General features: G+C 61.6%; 2 protein-coding genes across 2 annotated transcripts; one reads left to right on the top strand and one right to left on the bottom strand.

Annotated features, from left to right (window-relative positions):
- Positions 1 to 1889: 1889 nt before the first annotated feature.
- Positions 1890 to 23839, bottom strand: LOC115639705 (dnaJ homolog subfamily C member 3-like). Its single transcript, XM_030542652.1, has 12 exons — positions 23703 to 23839; positions 20961 to 21071; positions 20581 to 20705; positions 15682 to 15756; positions 15377 to 15520; positions 14457 to 14638; positions 14129 to 14248; positions 13213 to 13318; positions 6487 to 6607; positions 5324 to 5456; positions 3804 to 3952; positions 1890 to 3620 (listed from the first exon to the last, which is right to left on the bottom strand). Exons 1-12 carry the CDS (start codon positions 23803 to 23805, stop codon positions 3478 to 3480), a joined length of 1512 nt encoding a protein of 503 aa, XP_030398512.1. The 5' UTR covers positions 23806 to 23839; the 3' UTR covers positions 1890 to 3477.
- Positions 10571 to 13198, top strand: LOC115639706. The gene is made up of 2 exons (XM_030542653.1): positions 10571 to 12806; positions 13003 to 13198. The coding sequence occupies exon 1, from the start codon at positions 11058 to 11060 to the stop codon at positions 12261 to 12263; it is 1206 nt and encodes a 401-aa protein (XP_030398513.1). The 5' UTR covers positions 10571 to 11057; the 3' UTR covers positions 12264 to 12806; positions 13003 to 13198.
- Positions 23840 to 23848: the final 9 nt, after the last annotated feature.

Genomic DNA, 23848 nt, shown 5'->3' with positions numbered 1-23848 from the left:
CACCGCGTTCCCACCCCCTGCGGCCCTGGAATGGGGGCAGGATTGTTCGACAACCCGGGAGGCCAGAAGACGCCGGTTGATGGCCCCACCCCGGCAGGTGAGACGCACCCCAGGGCTGGAGCAGAAGGCAAAAAAAACAACCCTACACAATGTCCCTGCTAATCCGACTTGGGGGGGCGGGAAAGTCCTTCCTGACCCCCAATCCGGGGATCGGTTGGACCCGGACCATGGGAGCAGCCAGGCCATTAGAAAGAGGGGTCCCTGGCCCCACACCGCCGGCGTCTCATCTCCAGTCGTGGCTGAGCCCTGATGCATCAGAGAAAGCTGGAAAAAATAACCACCGAGACGCACCCGGTGAGAGGCAGAGGGAGACGGAAATCTTCCTGACCCTACAGACAAGCGGGCGAAGCCCTGAAGCATGAGAGTGGATCTGAGCATCCCCGTGTGAACAGGAATTTTTCAATGAGATTTTTTTTTTCCCCATGGGAAAAGGCCGAGCCACAGAAAACAAAACTGTTCGGGGGAAGGGGTTGGTTCTGCTTTGGGGGGGGGGGGATTTTTTTTTTAAAAAGGGGCAGAAACGCTGAGACGTTGGCATTTCGAGGGACTGGCTCCGCGACCAGTCGGCTCCCGAATGCAGTTGGAGGTTTCCTGGGCTGGAGTGGGGGGGTGTCGATCATTCTCTCCACCGGCTTGAAAATCCGCGGGGGCTGGGAAAACGGTGGGGGACGCTTGGCGCCTCGGTTCCAGCGGGGAGCTCCGGGGGGGTTCACCTCCCTGCTCGTGCCCGGCGGGGCCGACCCGGCGCGGGCAGACGGGCCGGAGGATGCCGGCGCGGGGGCGGCTGGAGTCTGCCACGAAGCCGCCCTGACTTTCTCCGCCCGTCTGGAGTTTGGGGGGGAGCCGGGGCCAGGCGGCCGTGCGGAGCCGGACTCGTCACCTGTTTTGTACAAAATAAACATGTTCTTTGAACGCAAAGGCCAGGCGGTTCCTGGGGAGGCTGGGGGGTGGCTGGTGAATATGGGGGGGCTATTATAACCTGGGATGGCATGGGGGGACTCCTGGTCCCCCAGATCAGCGACACATTGACGGCATTGCTCCAGCCTGGGCTAAAACAGATGCGTCTTTTAGCTCACACACCAGAGGTTCACACATGGGAATGAGTAACGCACGGGGGCCAATTTGAAGCCTTTCGTAAGAGTGCCAGAACCGGGGTACAATTAGGGGGGGCTGTGGTCCCACCCCCCCTGCCCAGGCCAGGGTAAGAGCTGCCCCGTAGAGCCCAGGCAGCTGGAGGACGTCCCAGATCCTCCACCCCCACCCCTCTGGGTACGAGCCCGAGAGCTGCCTCCGGATCACATACCCAGCCCCCAGGGCAGGGGGAGAGTGTGGGGCTCCTGGCTTGGCCAGAGGGGGGGGGCCCAAATGTTCTTTGTGCCCCGGGCCCCACTCAAGCTCAACCCGCCTTTGCTCCTGCATTAAACGCCGGAGGGCCCCCCCTTGGATTGGACCTGCCAGCTGACAAAGGGCACAACAGGGGAGCTGATCTTGGTCAGGGCCTCTAACCCCTTACTTGGGGGGCCGGAGGGGGGGCTTGTTTCATTCCAATTCTTGCCCATGACTAACTCCAAGGCCTAACACACAGTGGGGAGAAAAGTCCTCGCAGTTAAAAGATCTACCCTCCCCCCGGCCCAGGCCAGGCCGAGCTAAAGTCACAACCAGCATCACACCTCGCCCCCCACTTTCAGAAAAAAGACCCCCCCTCCCGGATGGTACTAAGGCTACCAACCCAGTTAACCCTTTCAGGCCCCCGAAAGCCTCCGCCCCTCCTTCCCAGCCCAGCTCGAGCGGGCTGGCGCCCCAAGAGGGAAAGGAAAACTGGGCCCCTGTTTGCCATAGAAATTTTAATCCCAACGCTCGGGGGGCGGCGGCCACCCCCTTGCCCGTGCAATGATTCCAGGGTGCCACCCGGTCCTGAAAATAAATCAACGTTAAAAATCGTATCTATAAGATAGCAAAAGGGGGGGGCAGCGACGGCGAGGCTACCAGCCAGCGGGGGCGGTAGCCACCGGCACGGAGGGAGGGAACGATCATTCCCTGAAGAAAAGTTCGACTTGGGCTTCCCTCCGCCCGGACAGAAATTAACGGCGTCCTTGTAGAACGAGGGAGTAAAAAACCGCTCAGGCCACCGAAAGGACCCGGAAAAGGGAGCCAGGAAGGAGGCGGCGTCTTTTTTAGTGACACGAAGGCCGGGGCGGGATGTTGCCAAGACGGAGAAACAAATTTGATTTCTTCTGTGAAAAATAGATCAGAGAATTTTCCTGGAGTGGGGGTGAGTTTTCAGCCAGAGCTCGTTACTGTGCAAAGATGATTTTCTTGGGGGGCAGGGGGGAGGCTTTTTTTAGTTCATTAAAAAAATACTAATAAATAATCTAGCAAATATTCCCCCCCCCGGCCGGACTCTGAGCACCCCCAGAGCAGAAATGCCAGGCCGGCTTCCCAGGGTTCGTTGGAGGTCGGCTATGTGGGTCCCGTGCCCTGCAGCCCCCCACTGACGTGACGGGGGTGGGCTCGGAAAAAAGGAAGAGGGGTCTGAGAGAAATCACAACAAAAATGAAGAAATTGAAAAAAAAAACGGTTTTGTCTTAAATTTTCCTGCGGGACAATTTCGATTTCCTGGCGAGAATTCAAAAGCCGCCCGATTTTTCGACTGGGATGCGCTGGCAGCTTCGTGGGAGATGTAGTTCGTGCACCTCATGCCCCCCCTTTCTGGTCTGGAGCCCCTGGCTGGACTACATCTCCCATGATGCACCACTGCCGCCGGTACTGGAGGGGGAGGCGTGCATTATGGGAACCCCTATGGGAGACGCAGGCCAACCCCCTAGGAGGCAATGAGTCCCCCCCCATGACACCTCCCATGAGGCCAAATAGAAAATTGGTCATTTTTGAGGCATTTGTTTGTTTCTCCGACCGACAGCTGTAACTTTCCAAAGCAGACACCCCCCACCCGGGGCAAATAATTCTCCTTTTGAGGGGAAAATGTCCAGTCAACGCTCGTGCCGAACCTTTAACACCGACCGCTTTTCTCCTAAGTGTGCGTTGGGCGTTAGCCATCACGCACCGCCAACGGGAAGCGAATTTAAACCCGCTCCGCTCCAGGGCGGAGAGGCTGCGAAGACGCGATGCACAGACGGAGCGAATCGAATCAGTTCTCCGAGACATTCAGCACAGAAAGAGCGACGCTCGCGGGCCTTCTTGACACACCCGAGCGAGGCGGCAAAACGATCTCGTTCTCCCGCGGAAAGCAAACGCCTGGATCCGGCCCCGTTCCCAGGCCGGAGAGAGACGTGGCAGGAAACGGTTGACACGACGAGCGGGAGGCGGCTCCGGGGTGCGGGCAGGAGTCATTACAGGGGAGCCCGTCGGGCCCAGTTTCCCCCTCGCCGCGCGGTCCGGAGCTCTTCCCCCCACCCCGCGCTAGTTGAAGTGGAATTTGAAGTGGAAATTGCCAGAGCCGAAGGGGTTGAACTCGAAAGGCCAGTGGTGTGGGTGTCCTCCCCCTCCTTGCTGGTTCTCGGGGTCCAAGGGGTCCTCTCCGGAGTCGAACTTCTGCCTCATGTCTGGAAGGGAAAGGCGGGGATTTGGGGGTCACGTTTAGGACCTACCCACTAGGCATTGCTGCCCGTTGCCTGGGCAGAGAGAATTTCTGCCAGGCACCCAGGCCTGGCTGAAGGCCGGGTGACCAACTGCTTCTGCCCAAGTTCGGCCGCACGGTCCACCGCCCCCCCGGGCCAGGCCCCTACCTGGGTCCGTCAGGACCTCTTTGGCGGCCGCGATGTCGATGAATTTCCTCTCCGCCTCCTTCTTCTCGTCCTCGGACTGGAAGTTGTCCGGGTGCCATTGCTGGGCCAGCTTGCGGTAGGCCTTGATGATCTCCTGCTTGTTGGCGTTCCTGGAGGGGGGGCCAACAGGCACAGTAAGGACGCGGAAAGGAGAGTGGATTCGGGGCGGGGGGGTCGCGCTGGCAGTCGGGCCTAGCCGGGGTCCTGTCTACACTAGCCAGGCCGCCAGAGAGCCCAGCTCTGGGGTCCCCAGTTCCAGAAGGACGCTGGCAAACTGGAGAGGAGGCCCCAGGAGTGATTAAAGGACTGAACGCCCCCCCAGCCCCCCCAAGAACCAGCCTGCAAGTCTGTTTAGTTGAACACCGAGACGGTGAAGCAGGGGGAGTATGGGGGGGGGGTGACTTCATCCCAGTCCAGACCAGGGGTCTCAAACTCAAATGACCACGAGGGCCACCTCACTGACACCTCCCCCCATGCCGCCCTCGGCCCCGCCCCCACTCCACCCATTCCACGAGGCCCCGCCCCTGCCCCCATTCCAACCCCTTCCCCGAAATCCCCACCCCAGCTCCATCCCCTCCCTGCCCCCAGGAGCTGCAGGAAGGGTGTGGGGTGCAGGAGGGATGACGGGTACGGCAGGGGGTCGGGGTGCAGGAGGGGTGCGGCGGGGGCTCAGGGCAGGGAGTTGTGGTGCAGGGTGCAGGAAGGGTGAGGGCTGCGGCAGAGGGCTCAGGGTGGTGGGTTGGGGTGCAGGAGGGGTGCAGGGTGCAGCAGGGGGCTCAGGGCAGTGGGCTGGGGTGCAGGAGGGGTGCAGGGTGCAGCAGGGGGCTCAGGGCAGTGGGCTGGGGTGCAGGAGGGGTGCAGGGTGCAGCAGGGGGCTCAGGGCAGTGGGCTGGGGTGCAGGAGGGGTGCAAGGAGCAGCAGGGGGCTCAGGGCAGGGGACTGGGGTGCAGGAGGGGTGTGGCAGGGGGTCAGGCAGGGGGTTCGACTGTAGAAGGGGCTCGGGGGGTGGGCTCTGGCCCGGCGCGCCCCAGGGGCAGGGGAAGGCTTCCTGCCCACCCTGCCCCCGCGCCGCTCCGGGAAGCGGCTGGAATGTGGGGGAGCAGGGACACGGGGTGTGTGTGTGTGGGGGGGGGTGTTGCTGTACTTCAGGCCCCGCCCCCGCAGCTCCCATTGGCTGGGAACGGGGAACCGGAGCCGCTGTAGGTCAACGTGGTGGACGGCAGGGGAGCTGCGAGGGCTGCGGGTTCGAGACCCCCTTGGGCTAGAAGGGCCTCCCCGGGGCACAGAATCCAGGCTCCGATCTAGCAAAGGTCTCAGAACCCATGGCTGGACATTGAAGCTTCCCACTTCATCCTGGCCCCGGGGGTCCTGGAATGACTTCCCGTTGGGCAGTGTGTGTCATAGCCCCCCTACTGCGCGCTGCGAGGGGAGATTCCCCCCACGCCGCCAGTTCGAATCCCGGCCTGGTCAGTGACACCCACCTCCGGATCCCCAAGATCTTGTAGTAGTCGCGTTTCCTCGACTGCTTCAGCAGCTTCTGGGTTCGCTCCAGCCCTTCCTTGATCTGCTCGTTTTCCCCGTCCAACTCCTTGGCCTCCTGGTAATCCTCCACCGCTGCGAAGCAAGCAGAGCTGCCTCACGCCGTGCCCGGCTGCCTGCGCCCAGGGACTGGCCCGGAGCCATCGCTGCCGCTTGCCGGCCACGGGCATTCGGGTGCCTGGTTCTCCCCAGGGAAACTACAGCTCCCATGATGCACCACGGCGACGGCGCGCCCTCCCGCGCCGCCTCTCCCAAAGGGGCCATCACGGTGCATCATGGGAGATGGAGTGCACCCGCGGGACGCGCCCATGATGCACCGGGGTCTCTCCTCCCGCTGCTGAGCCGCAGAAGTGCATTGTGGGAGCCCCTGGTGGAGGGGCCTCGTGGAAGGCGGAGACCCCCCCAAATACAGCTCCACTTTCCACCTTGAGGGGAGTAGATCGGGGGCGGGGTGTCGTGGGAGGCACCCCACAGGCATAAGAACCCCGAACTACAATTCCCAGAAGGCAATGCCTCCCGTCTCCAAGAGGGAGGACTGCAGAGCATCATGGGATATGCAGTCTCACAAGGGGACCCCGGCCCCAGAACAACGTCACCCAGGAGGTACCAGTTTTCAGCTGGAATTAGTCCAGACTCGATTTCTGCCCCTTTTTCTGGGGCGGGGAGGGGATTTTCCACTCAAAAATTTAGACAAATATGCCCCTCCCCCTGCCCCGCCCCCACTATACCCCACACCACTCCCCTCCCCCAGCTTGGCTAGAACCCAGGAGTCCTGGCTCCCAGCCCCTCCCACCTCACTGGTTCCCAGACACGCCCCCCCCCGGACGTGCCCCCACTGACCCCAGACACACACACTGGCCCTACCCCACTCCCCCTCTCAGAGCTGGGATCAAACCCAGGAGTCCGGACTCCCGGACCCACCCCTGGCCCTGGCCCGGGAGTCCCGACCCCCAGGGCAGCGCTCAAGCCACTAGGCCGCACTGCCTGCCAGCACAGGGGGGGCTCCTTCCCCGAGGGCGGGGCGAGATCGCGCCCGAGCCGGCCCCGAACGTTCCCCACGGGGAGAGGCCTGCTCTGGCTCGGCCCCACGCCCGGGCCCCCCTACCTCTCTGGAAGTCCTCGTTCAGGATATAGGCCTCGGCCCGGTCCCGCAGGACGAAGACGTTGCGTGGGTCCCGCTGGTGAGCCTCCGTGCAGACGTCGATGGCTTCCTGGGCCCGTTTGCTCTGTCGGGTTGGGGGGAGAGGGGGGTCAGGCTGCGGCCGTGGGGCTGATCCACCCCTCTAGATTATTGCACTCCAATCTCCGCCACGCCCCACTGATCCACCCCCCCATGCTGCCTGGGATGGGTACATCTGCCCACCTCCAGACATGCACCCCCACCACCTCCAGGACACCCCCCCACGGCCCCGAGACCCACGCCCCGCACTCTCTGAGCCATGTCCCCCCCATCCTCTCTGGGATGTGACCCATTAGCACTCCCAGACATGCCCCATGCCCCCCAGACACACCCCATGTATTCCTGCCACAACCGCCCTCTCTCCCGTCGGCCCGCGCTGGTGGGTGGGAGATCGACACACCCCGGGGGTGTTAATCCAGCTGCATTCGCCCTCTGGGGACCCCCCCCCAGCATGGAGACCGCTGCCCTGCGGTGTCGGGGTCGTACACGGGGCACACACTGGGGGAGACAGAGGGTGACTGGACGTCCCGATAAAATCATGACCATCCTGATATTTCGATGGTTGTTCTGTGTCCCGAGACCCAATTTGTCCCGATATTTCGCTTCGCCGGCAGCACCCAACCCCCCGACGGAGCTGCGTTGCGCCAGCCCCTCGCCCGCCTTTGGAGGCCCTCCCTCCCCGGCCCCATGGAAGGGTCATTTCTCCCCTTTTCACTGAGGGAAACTGAGGCACGCAACGTCAAGGCACCGTTTTCAAAAGCAATGCCTTTTGATCGAGTCACTTCAGGGGGCTGAAGCTCGCGGTGGCTTTTGAACGCGCTGCCTTCGGCGACCTCCGTCGGTCCCACAGCGAGTCCACGGCAGCACCAGAAATCGAACCCCGGAGTTCTGATTCCCACAAATCGGGCTACTGGATAATTGGCCAGCAACATTTCTCCCCTCCGAGAGCCCACTGGGGGGTATTTCTGCAGGCAGGGTCTCTCCTTTCCCAGAATATTTTGGATTTTCCGTCGGAAAACCAGAACAATTTCAGGTGCCGAAACCGGGGGGAGGAGGGGAAAAAAACTGATTTTTCTACCCGAAGTTGAATTTTTCGGCAGGACACGAACCCCCCGTTTTGGACCAGCCCTAACCCAGGACAGGAGCATCCAGAGCCAGGCCCCACGAGCGCAGGACAGGCCCAGATCCTGTGCTTTGGGGGAGGATGCACAAGCACTCGGTGCTGGGCTCTGCCCCTTCTCCCCGATTGCCACGACCCCCGTAACCACCGCAGTGCCCACGGGCCGCCAGCAGGGGGCAGCGCTTAGCGCCAAGGCCAGTCACAGACCTTCTGAAAGCCCCAATACAGAGAGCGCAGGTGGGGGGTGCAGGCGCTGGGCCGGTCCCGCTCTGCCCCCTGCTGGGGGGACGGGCCCTGCTCTGTGTGTGTGTGCGTGTGTGCGTGTGTGTGTGTGTCTGCCCCCTGCTGGGGGGATGGGCCCTGCTCTGTGTGTGTGTGTGTGTGTGTCCCTGACACCCCCTGCTGGGGGGACGGGCCCTGCTCTGTGTGTGTGTGTGTGTCCCTGACACCCCCTGCTGGGGGGACGGGCCCTGCTCTGTGTGTGTGTGTGTGTGTGTGTGTGTGTGCGCGCTGCCCCTGCTGGGGGGGACGGGCCCTGCTCTGTGCGTGTGTGTGTGCGCGTGCGCTGCCCCCTGCTGGGGGGGACGGGCCCTGCTCTGTGTGTGTGTGTCTGTGTGTGTGTGCGTGTGTGTGCGCGCGCTGCCCCCTGCTGGGGGGACGGGCCCTGCTCTGTGTGTGTGTGTGTCCCTGACACCCCCTACTGGGGGGACGGGCCCTGCTGTGTGTGTGTGTGTGTCCCTGACACCCCCTGCTGGAGGGGACGGGCCCTGCTGTGTGTGTGTGTGTCCGTCCCTAACACCCCCTGCTGGGGGGGACGGGCCCTGCTGTGTGTGTGTGTGTGTGTGTGTGTCCCTAACACCCCCTGCTGGGGGGGACGGGCCCTGCTGTGTGTGTGTGTGTGTGTGTGTGCGCGCACGCGCTGCCCGCTGCTGGGGGGACGGGACCTGCTCTGTGTGTGTGTGTGTGTGTTTGCGTGTGCTGCCCCTGCTGGGGGGACGGGCCCTGCTCTGTGTGTGTGTGTGTGTGTGTGCGTGCTGCCCCCTGCTGAAGGGGACTGGCCCTGCTGTGTGGGTGGGTGGGTAGGTGTCCTTCTAGGGGGGAAGAGCTCTGCTCTGTCTGTGTGTGTATATATGTGTGTGTGTGCATGTGCGCGTGTGCCCCCTGCTGGGGGGACGGGCCCTGCTCTGTGTGTGTGTGTGTGTGTGTGTGTGTGTGCGTGCTGCCCCCTGCTGAAGGGGACTGGCCCTGCTGTGTGGGTGGGTGGGTAGGTGTCCTTCTAGGGGGGAAGAGCTCTGCTCTGTCTGTGTGTGTATATATGTGTGTGTGTGCATGTGCGCGTGTGCCCCCTGCTGGGGGGACGGGCCCTGCTCTGTGCGTGTGTGTGCGCGCGCGCTGCCCCCTGCTGGGGGGGACTGGCCCTGCTCTGTGTGTGTGTGTGTGTCCCTGACACCCCCTGCTGGGGGGGGACAGGCCCTGCTCCGTGTGTGTGTGTGTGTGTGTGTGTGTGTGTGTGTGTGTATCTGCCGCCCCCTGCTGGGGGGACGGGCCCTGCTTTGTGCGTGTGTGTGTGTGCGTGCTGTCCCCTGCTGGGGGGGACGGGCCCTGCTGTGTGTGTGTGTGTGTGTGTGTGCGCGCGCTGACCCCCGTTGGGGGGGACAGGCCCTGCTCTGTGTGTGTGTGTGTGTGTGTGTGTGTGTGTGTGTCCCTGCTGGGGGGGACGGGCCCTGGTGTGTGTGTGTGTGTGTGTGTGTCTGCGCTGCCCCCTGCTGGGGGGATGGGCCCTGCTCTGTGTGTGTGTGTGTGTGTGTGTGCGCGCGCTGCCCCCTGCTGGGGGGGACAGGCCCTGCTCTGTGTGTGTGTGTGTGTGTGTGTGTGTGTGCGTGTGCTGCCCCTGCTGGGGGGATGGGCCCTGCTCCGTGTGTGTGTGTGTGTGTGTGTGTGTGTGTGTGTGTGTATCTGCCGCCCCCTGCTGGGGGGACGGGCCCTGCTCTGTGCGTGTGTGTGTGTGTGAGTCCTGCTGGGGGGATGGGCCCTGCTCTGTGCGTGTGTGTGTGTGTATGTCCTGCTGGGGGGATGGGCCCTGCTCCGTGTGTGTGTGTGTGTGTGTGTCCTGCTGGGGGGATGGGCCCTGCTCCATGTGTGTGTGTGTGTCCTGCTGGGGGGATGGGCCCTGCTCCGTGTGTGTGTGTATCTGCCGCCCCCTGCTGGGGGGACGGGCCCTGCTCTGTGCGTGTGTGTGTGTGTGTGCATGCGCACACCTGCAGCCCCCTGCTGGAGGGGACTGGCCCTGCAGTGTGTGTGTGCACGCGCGTCTTCCGCCGCCTGCTGGAGGGGACTGGCCTTGCCCTGTGTGTGTGTGTGTGTGTGTGCGCGTTTATCTGCCGCCCCCTGCTGGAGGGGCTGGGCCCTGCTGTGTGTTTGTGTCCGTGTGTGTGTGCGCGTCCCCTGCTGCCCACTGCTGGGAGGGACGGGCCCTGCTCTGTGTGTGTGTGTGTGTGTGTGTGCATGCGTGCGCCTGCCGCCCCCTTCTGGAGGGGATTGGCCCTGCACTGTGTGTGTGTGTGATTGCTGCCCCCTGCTGGGGGGGGACGGGCCTTGCTCTCTGTGTGGGGTGGGGTGGGGGGGTGTCCTGCTGAGGGGGGACGGGCCCTGCTGTGTGTGTGTGTGTCTGTGTGTGTGCACGCGCACGTCTGTAGCCCCCTGCTGGAGGGGACGGGCCTTGCTCTGTGGGTGTGTGTGTGGATGTGTCCTGCTGGGGGGGATGGGTCCTGCTCTGGGTGTGTGTGTGTCCCTTGCTATGGGGGACAGGCCTTGCTCTATGTGTGTGTGTGTGTGTGTGTGTGTGTGTGTGTGTGATTGCTGCCCCCTGCTGAAGGGAATGAGCCCTGCTCTGTGTGTGTGTGTGTGTGTGTCCCTGCCGCCTCCTGCTGGAGGGGATGGGCCCTGCGCCGTGTGTGTGTGTTCGTGTCCCTGCCGCCCCTTGCTGGGGGGGGACGAGCCCTGCGCCGTGTGTGTGTGTGTATTCGTGTCCCTGCCGCCCCTTGCTGGGGGGGACGAGCCCTGCTGTGTGTGTGTCTGTGTCCCGGCTGCTGGAGGGGACGGGCCCTGCGCCGTGTGTGTGTGTGTGTGTGTGTGTTCGTGTCCCTGCCGCCCCTTGCTGGGGGGGACGAGCCCTGCTGTGTGTGTGTGTCCGTGTCCTGGCTGCTGGAGGGGACGGGCCCTGCGTCGTGAGTGTGTGTGTGTGTGTGTGTGTGTGTGTTTGTGTATTCGTGTCCCTGCCGCCCCTTGCTGGGGGGGACGAGCCCGGCTGTGTGTGTGTCCGTGTCCTGGCTGCTGGAGGGGACGGGCCCCGCGCCGTGTGTGTGTGTGTGTGTTCATGTCCCTGCCGCCCCTTGCTGGGAGGGACGAGCCCTGCTGTGTGTGTGTCCGTGTCCCGGCTGCTGGAGGGGACGGGCCCTACGCCGTGTGTGTGTGTGTGTGTGTGTGTTCGTGTCCCTGCCGCCCCTTGCTGGGGGGGACGAGCCCTGCTGTGTGTGTGTCCGTGTCCTGGCTGCTGGAGGGGACGGGCCCCGCGCCGTGTGTGTGTGTGTGTGTGTTCGTGTCCCTGCCGCCCCTTGCTGGGGGGGGACGAGCCCTGCTGTGTGTGTGTCCGTGTCCCGGCTGCTGGAGGGGACGGGCCCTGCGCCGTGTGTGTGTGTGTGTGTGTGTTCATGTCCCTGCCGCCCCTTGCTGGGAGGGACGAGCCCTGCTGTGTGTGTGTCCGTGTCCTGGCTGCTGGAGGGGACGGGCCCCGCGCCGTGTGTGTGTGTGTGTGTGTATTTGTGTCCCTGCCGCCCCTTGCTGGGGGGGACGAGCCCTGCTGTGTGTGTGTCCGCGTCCCGGCTGCTGGAGGGGACGGGCCCTGCGCCGTGTGCACGTGGCAGAGGCGACGCCAGTAGGAAGGGCCCCCGAAAGGAAGCAGAGAGACGGGGAGACGGAGCTTCGGGGGCCCGGACTTGCTGTGATTTACAATCCAGTCTCATGCTTCAGGGCCTCAGGCGGGCGCCTGTCGGGTCAGGAAGGATTTTTTCCCCTGACCAGTGATATTGGGAGGTTTCTCTGCCTTCCTCGGAAGAGTTGGGGACCAGCCGCAGCTGGAGACGGGACCCCGGACAGGGTGGGCCACAGAACCCTCTTTCTCGGTGCCCGGCTGGCAGGCTCGTGCCCACAAGCTCAGGATCCAAGCGATCACCAGGTTGGGGAGCAGGAAGGATTTCTCCCCCGCCCCGGGTCAGATCGGAAGGGACCCAAGGGGGCAGGTGATGTGGGGCGGATCTCCCCGCTCAATTCCCTGCTGCGACAGGGGCCTCGGCTCGGCACGGGGCGCACACCAGCTGGGTCCTGCCGAGGAGCGAAATGCTTCGCGCTCTGCACAGGGGGAACGGAACAGCCCACGGCTAGGAGACCCGGCTACAGCGAATGGGCCCTTCTGGCCTTAAACCCTACGAAATCTAGGAAATGTGGTGAGGAGTCTGTGTATAAACACCCCCCGCGCCCCACCCCAGAGGTGGCCGCATCTCAGTGCCGGGTGAGGAATCCATGAATACAAAGCCCCCATGCCCCACCCCAGAGGTGGCCGCATCTCAGCGCCGGGTGAGGAATCCATGTATAAACACCCCCCGTGCCCCACCCCAGAGGTGGCTGCATCTCAGCGCCGGTGAGGAATCCATGAATACACAGCCCCCATGCCCCACCCCAGAGGTGGCTGCATCTCAGCGCCGGGCAAGGAATCCGGGTATACACACTCCCCGCGCCTCACCCCAGAGGTGGCTGCATGTCAGCGCCGGCGAGGAATCCATGAATACACAGCCCCCGCACCCTACCCCAGAGGTGGCCGCTAGCGCCGAGCAAGGAATCCATGAATACACAGCCCCCGCGCCCCACCTCAGAGGTGGCCGCATCTCAGCACTGGGCAAAGAATCCGTGTATACACAGCCCCTGCGCCCCACCCCAGAGGTGGCTGCATCTGAGCGCCGGGCAAGGAATCCATGAATACACAGCCCCTGTGTCCCACCCCAGAGCTGGCTGCATCTCAGCGCTGGGCGAGGGGTCCCCATATACACAGCCCCTGCGCCCCACCCCAGAGGTGGCCGCATCTCAGCACTGGGCAAGGAATCTATGAATACATACCCCCCCGCACCCCACCCCACAGGTAGCTGCATCTCAGCACCGGGCAAGCGGTCCCCGTGTACACAGCCCCCGTGCCCCATCCCAGAGGTGGCTGCATCTCAGCACCGGGCTAGGAATCCATGAATACACAGCTCCCGCGCCCCACCCCAGAGGTGGCTGTATCTCAGCACCGGGCGAGGGGTTCCCGTATACACAGCCCCAGCACTGCACCCAAGAGGTGGCTGCATCTCAGCACTAGGCGAGGCATCTGCGCCCAAACAGCCGTCCCAACCCCGCTGTTTGTGTCTCCCACCCCCGGGGGGCGCTCCCACAGGCTCTCTCTGCACCACGCGGGGCGGACACGGGCGCGAGGCCGGGCTCACCTTGGACAGGCAGTGACAGATGCGCGCCTTGGCCTTGACGACATAAACCTCCACGTGTGGCTCTGTCTTCATGGCCGCTTTGTACTTGTCGATGGCTTCCTCGTACCTGGCCCCAGGAACGGCATGGGTCACCCGCCAGCGGGGCTCGAGCGGGCAGGGGGGCGGGGAGGGGAACGGAGCACCCAGAACATGCCAGGTCTAGAGCTGGGGCGGGGGGGGGCTTCCAGGGGAAAGGGTCAGAGGAAGAGATCCCAGAATACCTGCCTGCCCCCAGGATTCCTGTATAAACAGCTCCCTGTGCTCCACCCCAGAGGTGGCCGCATCTCAGTGCCGGGTGAGGGGTCCCAGTATAAACTTCGCCCATGTCCCACCCCAGAGGTGGTCGCATCTCAGCGCCGGGTGAGGGGTCCCAGTATAAACAGCGCCCATGTCCCACCCCAAAGCTGGCTGCATCTCAGAGCTGGGTGAGGGGTCCAAGTATAAACAGCCCACCACATCCCAGCCCAGAGCTGGCTGCAACTCAGAGCTGGGTGAGGGGTCCCAGTATAAACAGCCCACCACATCCCACATCAGAGCCGGCCGCATGTCAGAGCTGGGCGAGGGGTCCCTGTATAAACAGCTCCCATGTCCCACCCCAGATGTGACCGCATCTCAGAGCTGGGCGAGGTGGTCCCTGTATAAACGGCCCCTGTGTCCCACTCCAGAGCTGGCCACATCTCAGCGCTGGACGAGGGGTCCCTGTATAACCAGCCCCCGCGTCCCACCCCAGAAGCAGCTGCATCTCAGCCCCTCCAATCCAGGGGCTGCTCCCGGAGATGCAGCGGAGGGGTGGCGGGATTTCAAGGCACCCCCTACTGCCACACCCCGTCTCTCACGGCCCTCGGCTTTATGGTAAACGGGTGGGCCGGGCCATCACCTCTGCGCTCGGACATGCTCCTCGGCCGACTCTAGCTGCTTGGAGAGCTTCTTGACCTGCTTGTAGTGGGCGAAGCAAGCCTTGTCGTCCTGGTCCAGCTTGAGACATTCACGCACCTGCCTGGGGAGGGGAGACCGGGGACAGGTGGGGCAGGTGGCTGGGAGACGCGGGGGTCCCCCAAGATCCCCCCAAGATCCTGGCGCATCCGGGCGGGGCTCAGAGCCAAAGCCTGTTTCCTCCGGGGCAGGGTTTCAAGATGGCCTAGTGGGGGAGGTTCCTCGTACCCGCCCCCAGACATCCCACGCCGCCTCGTGCCCCCCCAACTCACGCCAGGGCCTCCTCGTGCTCCCCCAGGCCGTAGTAGAGCTGGCTGAGCTTAAGGAAGGCCGCCCGGTTGTCAGCACGGAGCTTGGTGGTGGGTTTCAGGTCCAGGATGGCCTGGCCGTAGTCACCCAGCAGGAGGTGGCACTCGGCACGCAGCTCCTTGGCATCGGGGTTCCACGGGGAGATCTGCGGCCAAGAGAGCAAAGGGGAAAGGTGAGAGGGGCTGGCCCCTGCCTGGCCTGAGGGCACCACTGGGAAAGGGGGCTTTATGGTGTCCTTCCACCAGAGAGGGGAAACTGAGGCAGGGCCTGGGGCCGGGTTCAGGGGGACCCACTGCCAGCCCCTTTGTTCCAGATCCCCCTGGCTGTTTAAGGAGGAGGCAGGGGGACCATAATGCTCTATGGTTTCACATTCATACTTCCAAGCCCAACCCCCGATACTCCCCCAACTTTTCTGCCCAGTCGGCCCGGGCTGGTCCTCCACCGCCCCAAACTCCCAGGGGGGTTGCGTTTGGAAATGCTACCGCATTGCCCCATGGGAACTGTATGTCGGGCGCCTCATCTCCCCATTCTCTGCAATGGGCCGGGCTTCCCGGCTGGACCGCATCTCCCATGATGCACCACAGCCAGGGACTCCCATCATGCCCCCCTTTCCCTCCCCACGAGCGCCGTGTACCATGGGAGATGTAGTTCGGACCAGACTCCCAGGGCTCTCGGAGGGTGAGGGGATGCATCCTGGGAGTCTGTGGCCATGGTGCATCATGGGAGATGTAGTCCCAGCTGGGACCCTACAGGTGCCGAGAAGAATGACCCGTGCGGGGGTCAAGGCACCTCTGAACAGCTCAGGCCGGCAGCGCCCCCTCTCCCCAGCTCCCAGACGGCGCGATCCCCGCAGAGCGGGGCAGCCCCCTCTCCCGGCACACACCTCGACGGCTCGCCCCAGGATGCCGATGGCTCCCGCGTAGTCTGTCCTCTGATAGGCTGCCCGGGCCTCCTGCATGGTCACTTCCAGCTCGGTGAGCCTGGCTAGCTGGGTCTGAGCCTCCTTGTGGCCGGGATCGCTCTGCAGCTGCGGGGGGCGTGAAGGGGGAGAAAAAAACCAATAAGGATTGGCAGAGGCCCAGAGGGGGCCCTCCGGCAAAGGGAGGAGGTCCCCCGGCCAGTGCCCTTTGGGGACAGAGGTTCCATTCCCACGCCTCTCACGAGGGGGTCCCTTCTCGCGGCACTCACCACGGCTTCGAAGTCCTGCTTGGCCTGCTCCGTGTTGCCCTGCTTCAGGAGGATGTTGCCCCTCTGCAGCCTGGCCTGGGGAGGAGGGAGAGTGAGAACAGATTCCTAGGGTGAGAGACTCCGGCAACGGCAGATTCAAACCGGCACCCTCGATCGAGGCAAAGTTCTTAATGCTTAAACCCGGTGGGTTGTGCTCCGGCGCCTCGCCGAATCGGGGCCTTAACGGCCACTACCACGGATGTGCCACGTTCGGTTCCCGGGGGGACGTTTGCTAAAGCATCCGAGGGAGGAGCCTACGTGGCACGGGAAAGTCAAGGCTATCTTAACATTTCGGACCTAGCGCCTTTCATCTATGGAGCTCAGCACCCGTGCCAGAGGAGAGTCAGCATCATTATCCCTGTTTGACAGATCGGGGAAACTGAGGCACGGCGGTTCTCAAATTTTTTTTTTTTTTTTGGCTGGGACCCACTTGGAAAATATTTCAGGCTCTGAAGACTCCCCCTCCCCCCTGCATACCAGGCCACCCTTACTTCTGCGCTGCTGCTGGGGGGCGGTGCTGCCTTCGGTGCTGGGCGCTCAGCCAGCAGCTGCTTCTCTCCGATCACCCAGCTCAGAAGGGGTCGGGCGGTCAACCCCGCATGTGGCTGGCTGCCGGAAGGCCCGGCAACTTGCAGCCTCCCTGTAATAACCTCACAACCCCCAGATTGAGAAACTCCCCCCGCTAGATTTTTAGGGGCATTCTTACCTTCAAACCCCCTCCCCCCAAATCTGGCTGAAGTGACTTTTAAAATCAGAATCAGCCATTTCCTCCCAGGGTCCGGTACGCTGCAATCAGTGCCCCACGGCGCAGCCCAGGTTGGCTGAATCGGGCTCGCGGGGTTAAAAACTGGAGTGTGGACACTTGGGGTTAGCTGGAGTCCTGGCTCTCAGATCCTGCATGTCTGCCCGGCAACTTTTAGCCCAAATCGATTGCCCTGGGCCTGAGACTCAGGGCTGTGAGGTTTTTATCGCAGCCTCGACATCCCCTCTAAGGCCTGCTCTGCTTCAAAGAGGAATCCGTTCAGGAAAACATCCCATTTTTAAAGGGTCAGTGATGGGGAATCCATTAGCCCCGCCTGACGGATGGGCAAACTGAGGCAAAGTGATTTGCCCAGGGTCACCAGTCTGGGAACAGAATCCGGGTCTCTAGACTAGCCCACACTACCTCAAGCAGGATCTTTTGCAAATCACAACCTGCTTTCAGTGGCATCTCCCTTAGGTACCTTGAAAACTCTGGCCATTAAAAAAAAACAAACAAAACATATTTAGGGAGAAGAAAAATACACAGCTGGATTTTCAGGGTTTTAGCTGGCTCCCCCTGTTGCACCTCCAGCATACCAAAGCAGTTCACAGACCCTAGTTAACCCCAGGCAGGGAGTGTCATTAGCCCCAGAGAGGGAAACTGAGGCAGGGCCACCCAGAGGATTCAGGGGGCCTAGGGCAAAGCAACTTCGGGGGCTCCTTCCATAAAAAAAAAGTTGCAATACTATAGAATACTATATTCTCATGGGGGCCCCTGCAGGGCCTGGGGCAAATTGCCCCACTTGCTTCCCCCTCTGGGCAGCCCTGAAGTGAGGAATCGAAAGAGGCTGGGCCTGGCTGGGCTAATTACACGTTTATGTCAACACGCATCCAGCCGAACCGGTTCTGAATCAGTTTTGGCAGCTCCGTGCTGGCCGGGAATCATTCTGAACAGCTGTGTTTGAGCTCAGGCAGACAGACAGACAGAATGCCCATGACAGCCAATGCCTAGTGGTTAGCGCTATCGCACGGGAGACTTGGGTTCGAGTCCCCGATCTGCATGGTTTTTGGCTCAGGGGTTCGAGAGGGGAATCTTGAGTAGGTAACGTTCTCTCTGTATTCGGCGACCGTCGCTGCTGGTATCCTGCCTCCAGCTGGAGATATTTTGGGGAAGGTCTCTGGTGTTTATTACACAGGCTAGATCAGGGGTCGGCAGCCTTTCAGAAGCGGTGTGTTGAGTCTTCATTTATTCACTCTAATTTAAGGTTTGGCGTGCCAGTCATACATTTTAACATTTTTAGAAGGTCTCTTTCTATAAGTCTGGAATATAGAACTAAACTATTGTTGCATGTAAGACTAAATAAGATTTTTAAAGTGTTTAAGAAACTTCATTTAAAATGAAATTAAAATGCAGAGCCCCCCCACAGAGCGGTGGCCAGGACACGGGTGTTAGGATATAGATATTCAGGCCTGTCCGCAAAGGCCTATCCTTTAAGAATTTAGATGTATTTTTATTACTTAGCTAGTTATAGAGGTATAAAAAAAAGACTCAAAGATCACTGTCTGTGTAATGGCCTTTTCTCACTGTGACAGGGTAAGCCCTTTAGCCAGGATGCAGTTAGACCCCCATACGCTGGGAAGTGTCTGGTCACATCCTCACATTCCAAACTAGTCCCATTGAAATAAGGTGCTATTGGGCTATTAGGAATACAATCCTGTCCTGATATTCCCATCACCTCCAGAGAAAGGGAAGAGCCTAGAAGACGTAAAAGGAAACGTAGTTTGATAGCATCCTGTCTGGCAAGAACTCACTTATCAATAGCCACAGCTGGAGAACCCTTATGTCTGTGTAGGTGTAGCTGTGAAATCCTCACTTCTGTATTGTTTTGCATGTTTATTTGCATGGTCTCTGTTTGGTTCTGTGATTGTTTCTGGCTGCTGTATAATTAATTTTGTTGGCTGTAAACCAATATAGGTGGTGGGATATAATTGGTTAAATAACCATGTTACAGTATATTAGAATTGGTTAGTTAAATTTCAGTAAATGATTGGTTAAGAAATAGCTAAGCAAAACTCAGGTTTTACTATATAGTCTGCAGTTAATCAGAAAGTGTGTGGGGGGAATGGGAACAGGGACTGGGAATTGGGATCATGTTTTGCTAAAGGGGGAAATGGGAACAGGGGATAGGAACAGGGACACAGGCAAGGCTCTGTGGTGTCAGAGCTGGGAAGGGGGCACTAAGGAAGAAAACTAAAATTATGCTTGCTAAAAGTTTACCCCAATAAACATGAAATTGTTTGCGCCTTTGGGTACTGTTGCTCTCTGTTCATGCGAGAAGGACCAGGGAAGTAGGAGGGTGAAGAAATAAGCCCCCTAACATCTTGGTGCCGTGACTTGGATGCATCATATCGGATAGGTGAGTGGCAGCCTGTAAGTCCCCCTCCCCAACAGTCCGCACAGCTGCTTGGAGGGGGCATAGCGAACTCTTGTGATGGTAGTTGCAGGTTCTGGCAAGCCAGGGTAAAGGATTTTTTGGATAAGGAAGAACCAGGGCCCATTCCAGGTGCAGGGGTCAGCCTGGGATGAGATTCAAAAGGAACTGGGGGAAGTGTTGGGGGACCCAGAGGGATGGGGGGTGGCTGAGGAGCCCACCCCCCTTTGGTACATGGGTAGTGGAAGAAGGTCCCTGCCCGTGGGGACTGGATGCCTTCCAGGGAAAGGAGGCACTGCAGTCCACTTGTGAGAGGGTTGAAGTAAGGGCAGCAGTATGAGAAGCTGCCAGGAATCTTTCAAGTTTGGTGCTGTTTCAGCAGGGGCTGCCGAAGGGTTGTAAATTAGTTAGGGTGGTTAAAGATGATTTGGCACACCAGGGTTTAGAGTCAGAAGCGGAGTTAACAGACACCTTTAGAGACAGGAGCTGGGACTTAGTCCTGGGGGAGTGGAGGAAAAAAAAAAAAAGGTTTCAAAGTGAAAAATGGCAGGGTTTGCAGGAGCACGTAACAACTCCCACTCTTCTCTCAGAGCCAGGAGGAGAACCTGGGGGTGGGGGTTCCCAGCTGTTTCAACCCGGGGAGCCTACTCTTGGTTCAGAGCTACCTATATCCTTTTTTCTTTCTTTCCTCCTCCTCTCCCTCAGTTTACTTAAATTGCTGCTGGTAGCCTGTACTTTAAACTGACCTAACAGGCTTGATTGGTTTCTTTCCACCTCTTCCCCCTCCTCGCCACACCTTTGTTGCTCTGAAGTTTTAATGGAGGGTACTTTGAAGACTTATGTGAAATATTTTTGGGGTTTGTCTGTTTGTTTTTGTACAAAGGATGATTTAGGTCTGCTGTATTCCACTGGAATTTTTAAGGTAAAAAAATCCATGGGCAACCATGGAAACAAATGTTTTACTGCCTTTTAAACAGTCTCAAGGTAAAGACAGCACAGCTTAAGGCAGCTGTGTGGCAATAATTGGACTTGGTGGCTAAGCTGTTAGAAACAAAGTGAACTACCTTAAAAAACTAAATGTAGGAGCAAGTAATTTAAAAAAGTCAGTGAAATGTTAACAATACCTTTTGCAAAAATTAATAATACAGGGTTTAAAAAAAAGGAAACATTTAAAAGTTGTAAAAATGGCACAGGGAACTGGGCAGTGTGAGTGCCACTGAAAATCAGGTCACATGTCGCTTTCGGCACCTGTGCCATAGGTAGCCTACTCCTGGGTGAGATGCTCAGAGTGGTCCTTTCCGGCCTTGGGATCTACGAATCTGGGTCTCCCACCCCCCCAGTTGAGCGCTCTGACCTCCCAGGGGACTTAACTTGGTGTTAAGTACGTCAGTCGTCCTTCAGAGATACCACTCGCCTGGGCTACGGGAGCGGGGACCTGACCCAGGGGTGCCGTCCTGAGAACAAATCGCCTTTTTCTGATCAAAACAAATTCTCCATCAGGCAATTCCCGACCAGCACTGGCTGGAACAGATCAGCAGCCGGGAGCGGGCTGAGACAACGGCCTTGGACAGCCAAGCATTGCCCGGTTCAGAAGGGACACGTCCCCCCAGGAGGGGAGCAGCAAAAGTAACTGACCGTCAGCTAGTAACCCTGCGAGCCCGAAGCGGGAAGAGCAGGTGGGACTTACGGCCAGGAAATCCGGCTTGAGCTCAATGGCCTTCGACAGGTCGGGCAGCGCCGAGCGGAACTTGCCCATAGCCAGGTAGATGGTGGCGCGCTTGTAATAGGTGAGGTAATTCTTGTGGTCACCTTCTGCAGGAGAGAGAATACGTTACTGAACTCCTGGCCTCGCCCCCGGTCTGTTCTCCCTGCACAGCCTGCCACTTCCTGCCAACCGCAAGGCCCCATTCACGTACCTGCCCCACAGCTGTCCCCCTTAAACGCCCCTCCCTGGCGCCGAGTTCCCAGGGCACCCCCACTGTTCTGCCACAGCAGGGAGCGCGGAGGAGCTGGCAGCCACCGTGCTCCCTGGCCAGCCGGCGCCACCCCACGCCCGCGCGCACTCACCGACGGCGGAGTGGTAGTGAGACAGCGCCTCGGCCAGCTGTCCGGCCGCCAGCAGCTTGCGCCCCATTTCCAGGTGGTTCTCGATCTCGGCCTGCCCGGAGGCCAGCAAGCCTGTAGCAGACAAAGCGGCTCAACGTCACTGGGGCCCCGCTGAAATCCCCGTCTCCCTGACCCCGATCTACGCACCGCTCTGGTAGTCAGAGAACCACAGGGGCACCTCGTCACTCTCCCCCCACATCCTGCATCTGGGGGGTCTAAACCAGCCCAGCCTCCTTTGGAAACCTCCAGTGCGGGAGCTTCCCCCCCTTCCCGAGGGAGCAGCATTGTCCATTGCCTGCTAGCCTGGCCACGCCCCCTTCCTATCAGCCCCGCCCTCACTCTCCTGGCCACGCCCCCTTTCTATCAGCCCCGCCCTCACTCTCCTGACCACGCCCCCTTCCTATCAGCCCGCCCTCACTGTCCTGGCCACGCCCCCTTCCTATCAGCCCCGCCCTCACTCTCCTGGCCATGCCCCATTCTATCAGCCCCGCCCTCACTCTCCTGGCCACGCCCCCTTTCTATCAGCCCGCCCTCACTCTCCTGGCCACGCCCCATTCTATCAGCCCCGCCCTCACTCTCCTGGCCAGGCCCCCATTCTATCAGCCCCGCCCTCGCCCTCCTGGCCAGGCCCCCATTCTATCAGCCCCGCCCTCGCCCTCCTGGCCACGCCCCCTTTCTATCAGCCCCGCCCTCGCCCTCCTGGCCAGGCCCCCATTCTATCAGCCCCGCCCTCGTCCTCCTGGCCAGGCCCCCTTTCTATCAGCCCCGCCCTCACCCTCCTGGCCACGCCCTCATTCTATCAGCCCCGCCCTCACCCTCCTGGCCAGGCCCCCATTCTACCAGCCCCGCCCTCGCCCTCCTGGCCAGGCCCCTATTCTATCAGCCCCGCCCTCGCCCTCCTGGCCAGGCCTCCATTCTATCAGCCCCACACTCACTCTCATGGCCAGGCCCCCTTTCTATCAGCCTCACCCTCGCCCTCCTGGCCAGGCCCCCATTCTATCAGCCCCGCCCTCGCCCTCCTGGCCAGGCCCCCATTCTATCAGCCCCTCCCTCGCCCTCCTGGCCAGGCCCCCATTCTATCAGCCCCTCCCTCGCCCTCCTGGCCAGGCCCCCATTCTATCAGCCCCGCCCTCGCCCTCCTGGCCAGGCCCCCATTCTACCAGCCCTGCCCTCGCCCTCCTGGCCAGGCCCCCATTCTACCAGCCCCGCCCTCGCCCTCCTGGCCAGGCCCCCATTCTACCAGCCCCGCCCTCGCCCTCCTGGCCACGCCCTCATTCTATCAGCCCCGCCCTCGCCCTCCTGGCCAGGCCCCCATTCTATCAGCCCCACACTCACTCTCCTGGCCCTGCTCAGACCCACCCCATTGCCCCCTTCTACACTAGCCCCCACTCTCCTGGCCTTGCCCCCTTGCTACCTGCCCTGAAGCCACCTTCCCACCCCATCACTTTTCCATGTTTTCCTGACCTCATTCACTCTTCCCCCGCCCCCTCCCACACAACCCCACCCCCACTCTCCTGCCCCTCCCCAACTCTCCTGACCACGCCCCTTCCCCACCAGCCACACCCCCACTCTCCTAATCCCACTCCCTCCATCCCCAGTCTTCAGACCTTTCACCTTCCCCACTAGCACCAGCCACACTCTCCAGCCCCTGCCCCCTCCCACAACCCCCCCACTTTCCTGCCCCACCAGCACCACCCCCACTCTCCAGCCCCTGCCCCCTCCCACAACCCCCCCACTTTCCTGCCCCACACAGCCACACCCCCACTCTCCAGCCCCCTCCCACACAACCCCAAGCCCACTTTCCTGACCCTGCCCCACACACAACCCACTCCCACTTTCCTGCCCCACCAGCACCACCCCCACTCTCCAGCCCCTGCCCCCTCCCACCCCACCCCCACTTTCCTGCCCCACCAGCACCACCCTCTTTCTCCTGACCCCCTCCCACCCCACCCCCACTCTCCAGGCCCCGCCCATTCCCTGCCAATTAAGGGGGCCCCCTCCCGTGGCGTCCCTAGGCTGCCCAGCTGTCCCCATATTGGGGGCCTTGTCTTACGTAGGCGCCTATCGCCCCCCCCCCCGATTTTTCACACTTGCTTCCCCTTCTCTGCGGGGGGGGCACAAGCAGGTGGGAGGAGCCAGGGGAGGAGCTAAAGAACAGCTAGCAGGTGAGGGGCGGGGCCAGCAGAGAGAGGGCGGGGTCAAGACATCAGACAGTCGTCCAGGTGGGGGCGGGGCTAGGCGCAGCCCAAGAGGCGGGGCCAATAGGGAGGGGGCGGGGCTAGGCGCAGCCCAAGAGGCGGGCCAATAGGGAGGGGGCGGGGCTAGGCGCAGCCCAAGAGGCGGGGCTAAGCGCAGCCCGGGGGCGGGGCCAATAGGGAGGGGGCGGGGCTAAGCGCAGCCCAGGGGGCGGGGCCAAGTCGGAAGGTGGTCATCCAGGTGGGGCGGGGCCAGCAGGGAAGGGCGGGGTTAGACGAGGTCCAGGGGGCGGGGCCATCAGGGACGGGGCGGGGCCAAGGCAGGGGTTGTGTCCAGGTGGGGGCGGGGCTAGGAGCGGCCCAGGGGGCGGAGTCAGACGGGAGCGCGCGAGGGGCTGGCCCTGAGGGGAGGGGGCGGGGCCAACGGCGAAAGGGGCGGGGCTAGCCGCGCAGGAGGGGGCCCCGCACGCGGGGGGAGGGGGGACTTCCGGCGCGTTGCCATGGTTACCTGGGAGCTGCAGGTCCAGCAGGACGCAGAGCAGGGAGGCGGCCCAGAGCAGCCGCCGCCCGCAGCGCCACAGCCCCGGCCCGGCTCCCCGCCCGAGATCCATAGCACCCCGCTCCGGCGCCAGCCCCGCACTTCCGCATACCGCA

Source organism: Gopherus evgoodei, unplaced genomic scaffold (assembly GCF_007399415.2).
Source record: "Gopherus evgoodei ecotype Sinaloan lineage unplaced genomic scaffold, rGopEvg1_v1.p scaffold_106_arrow_ctg1, whole genome shotgun sequence".
Taxonomy (NCBI): Eukaryota; Metazoa; Chordata; order Testudines; family Testudinidae; genus Gopherus; species Gopherus evgoodei.
This window is presented reverse-complemented; position numbering and strand designations above follow the sequence as displayed.

Bases quoted from the DNA above. Each gene is read 5' to 3' on its own strand.
- LOC115639705 (XM_030542652.1), bottom strand. From the start codon at position 23,805: ATGGATCTCGGGCGGGGAGCCGGGCCGGGGCTGTGGCGCTGCGGGCGG. The intron at 21,072-23,702 runs GTAACCATGGCA...TGTCTGCTACAG, and splicing joins GCTGGACCTGCAGCTCCCAG to GCTTGCTGGCCTCCGGGCAG. The intron at 20,706-20,960 runs GTGAGTGCGCGC...TCTCTCCTGCAG, and splicing joins TCACTACCACTCCGCCGTCG to AAGGTGACCACAAGAATTAC.
- LOC115639706 (XM_030542653.1), top strand. From the start codon at position 11,058: ATGTCCCTGCCGCCCCTTGCTGGGAGGGACGAGCCCTGCTGTGTGTGT.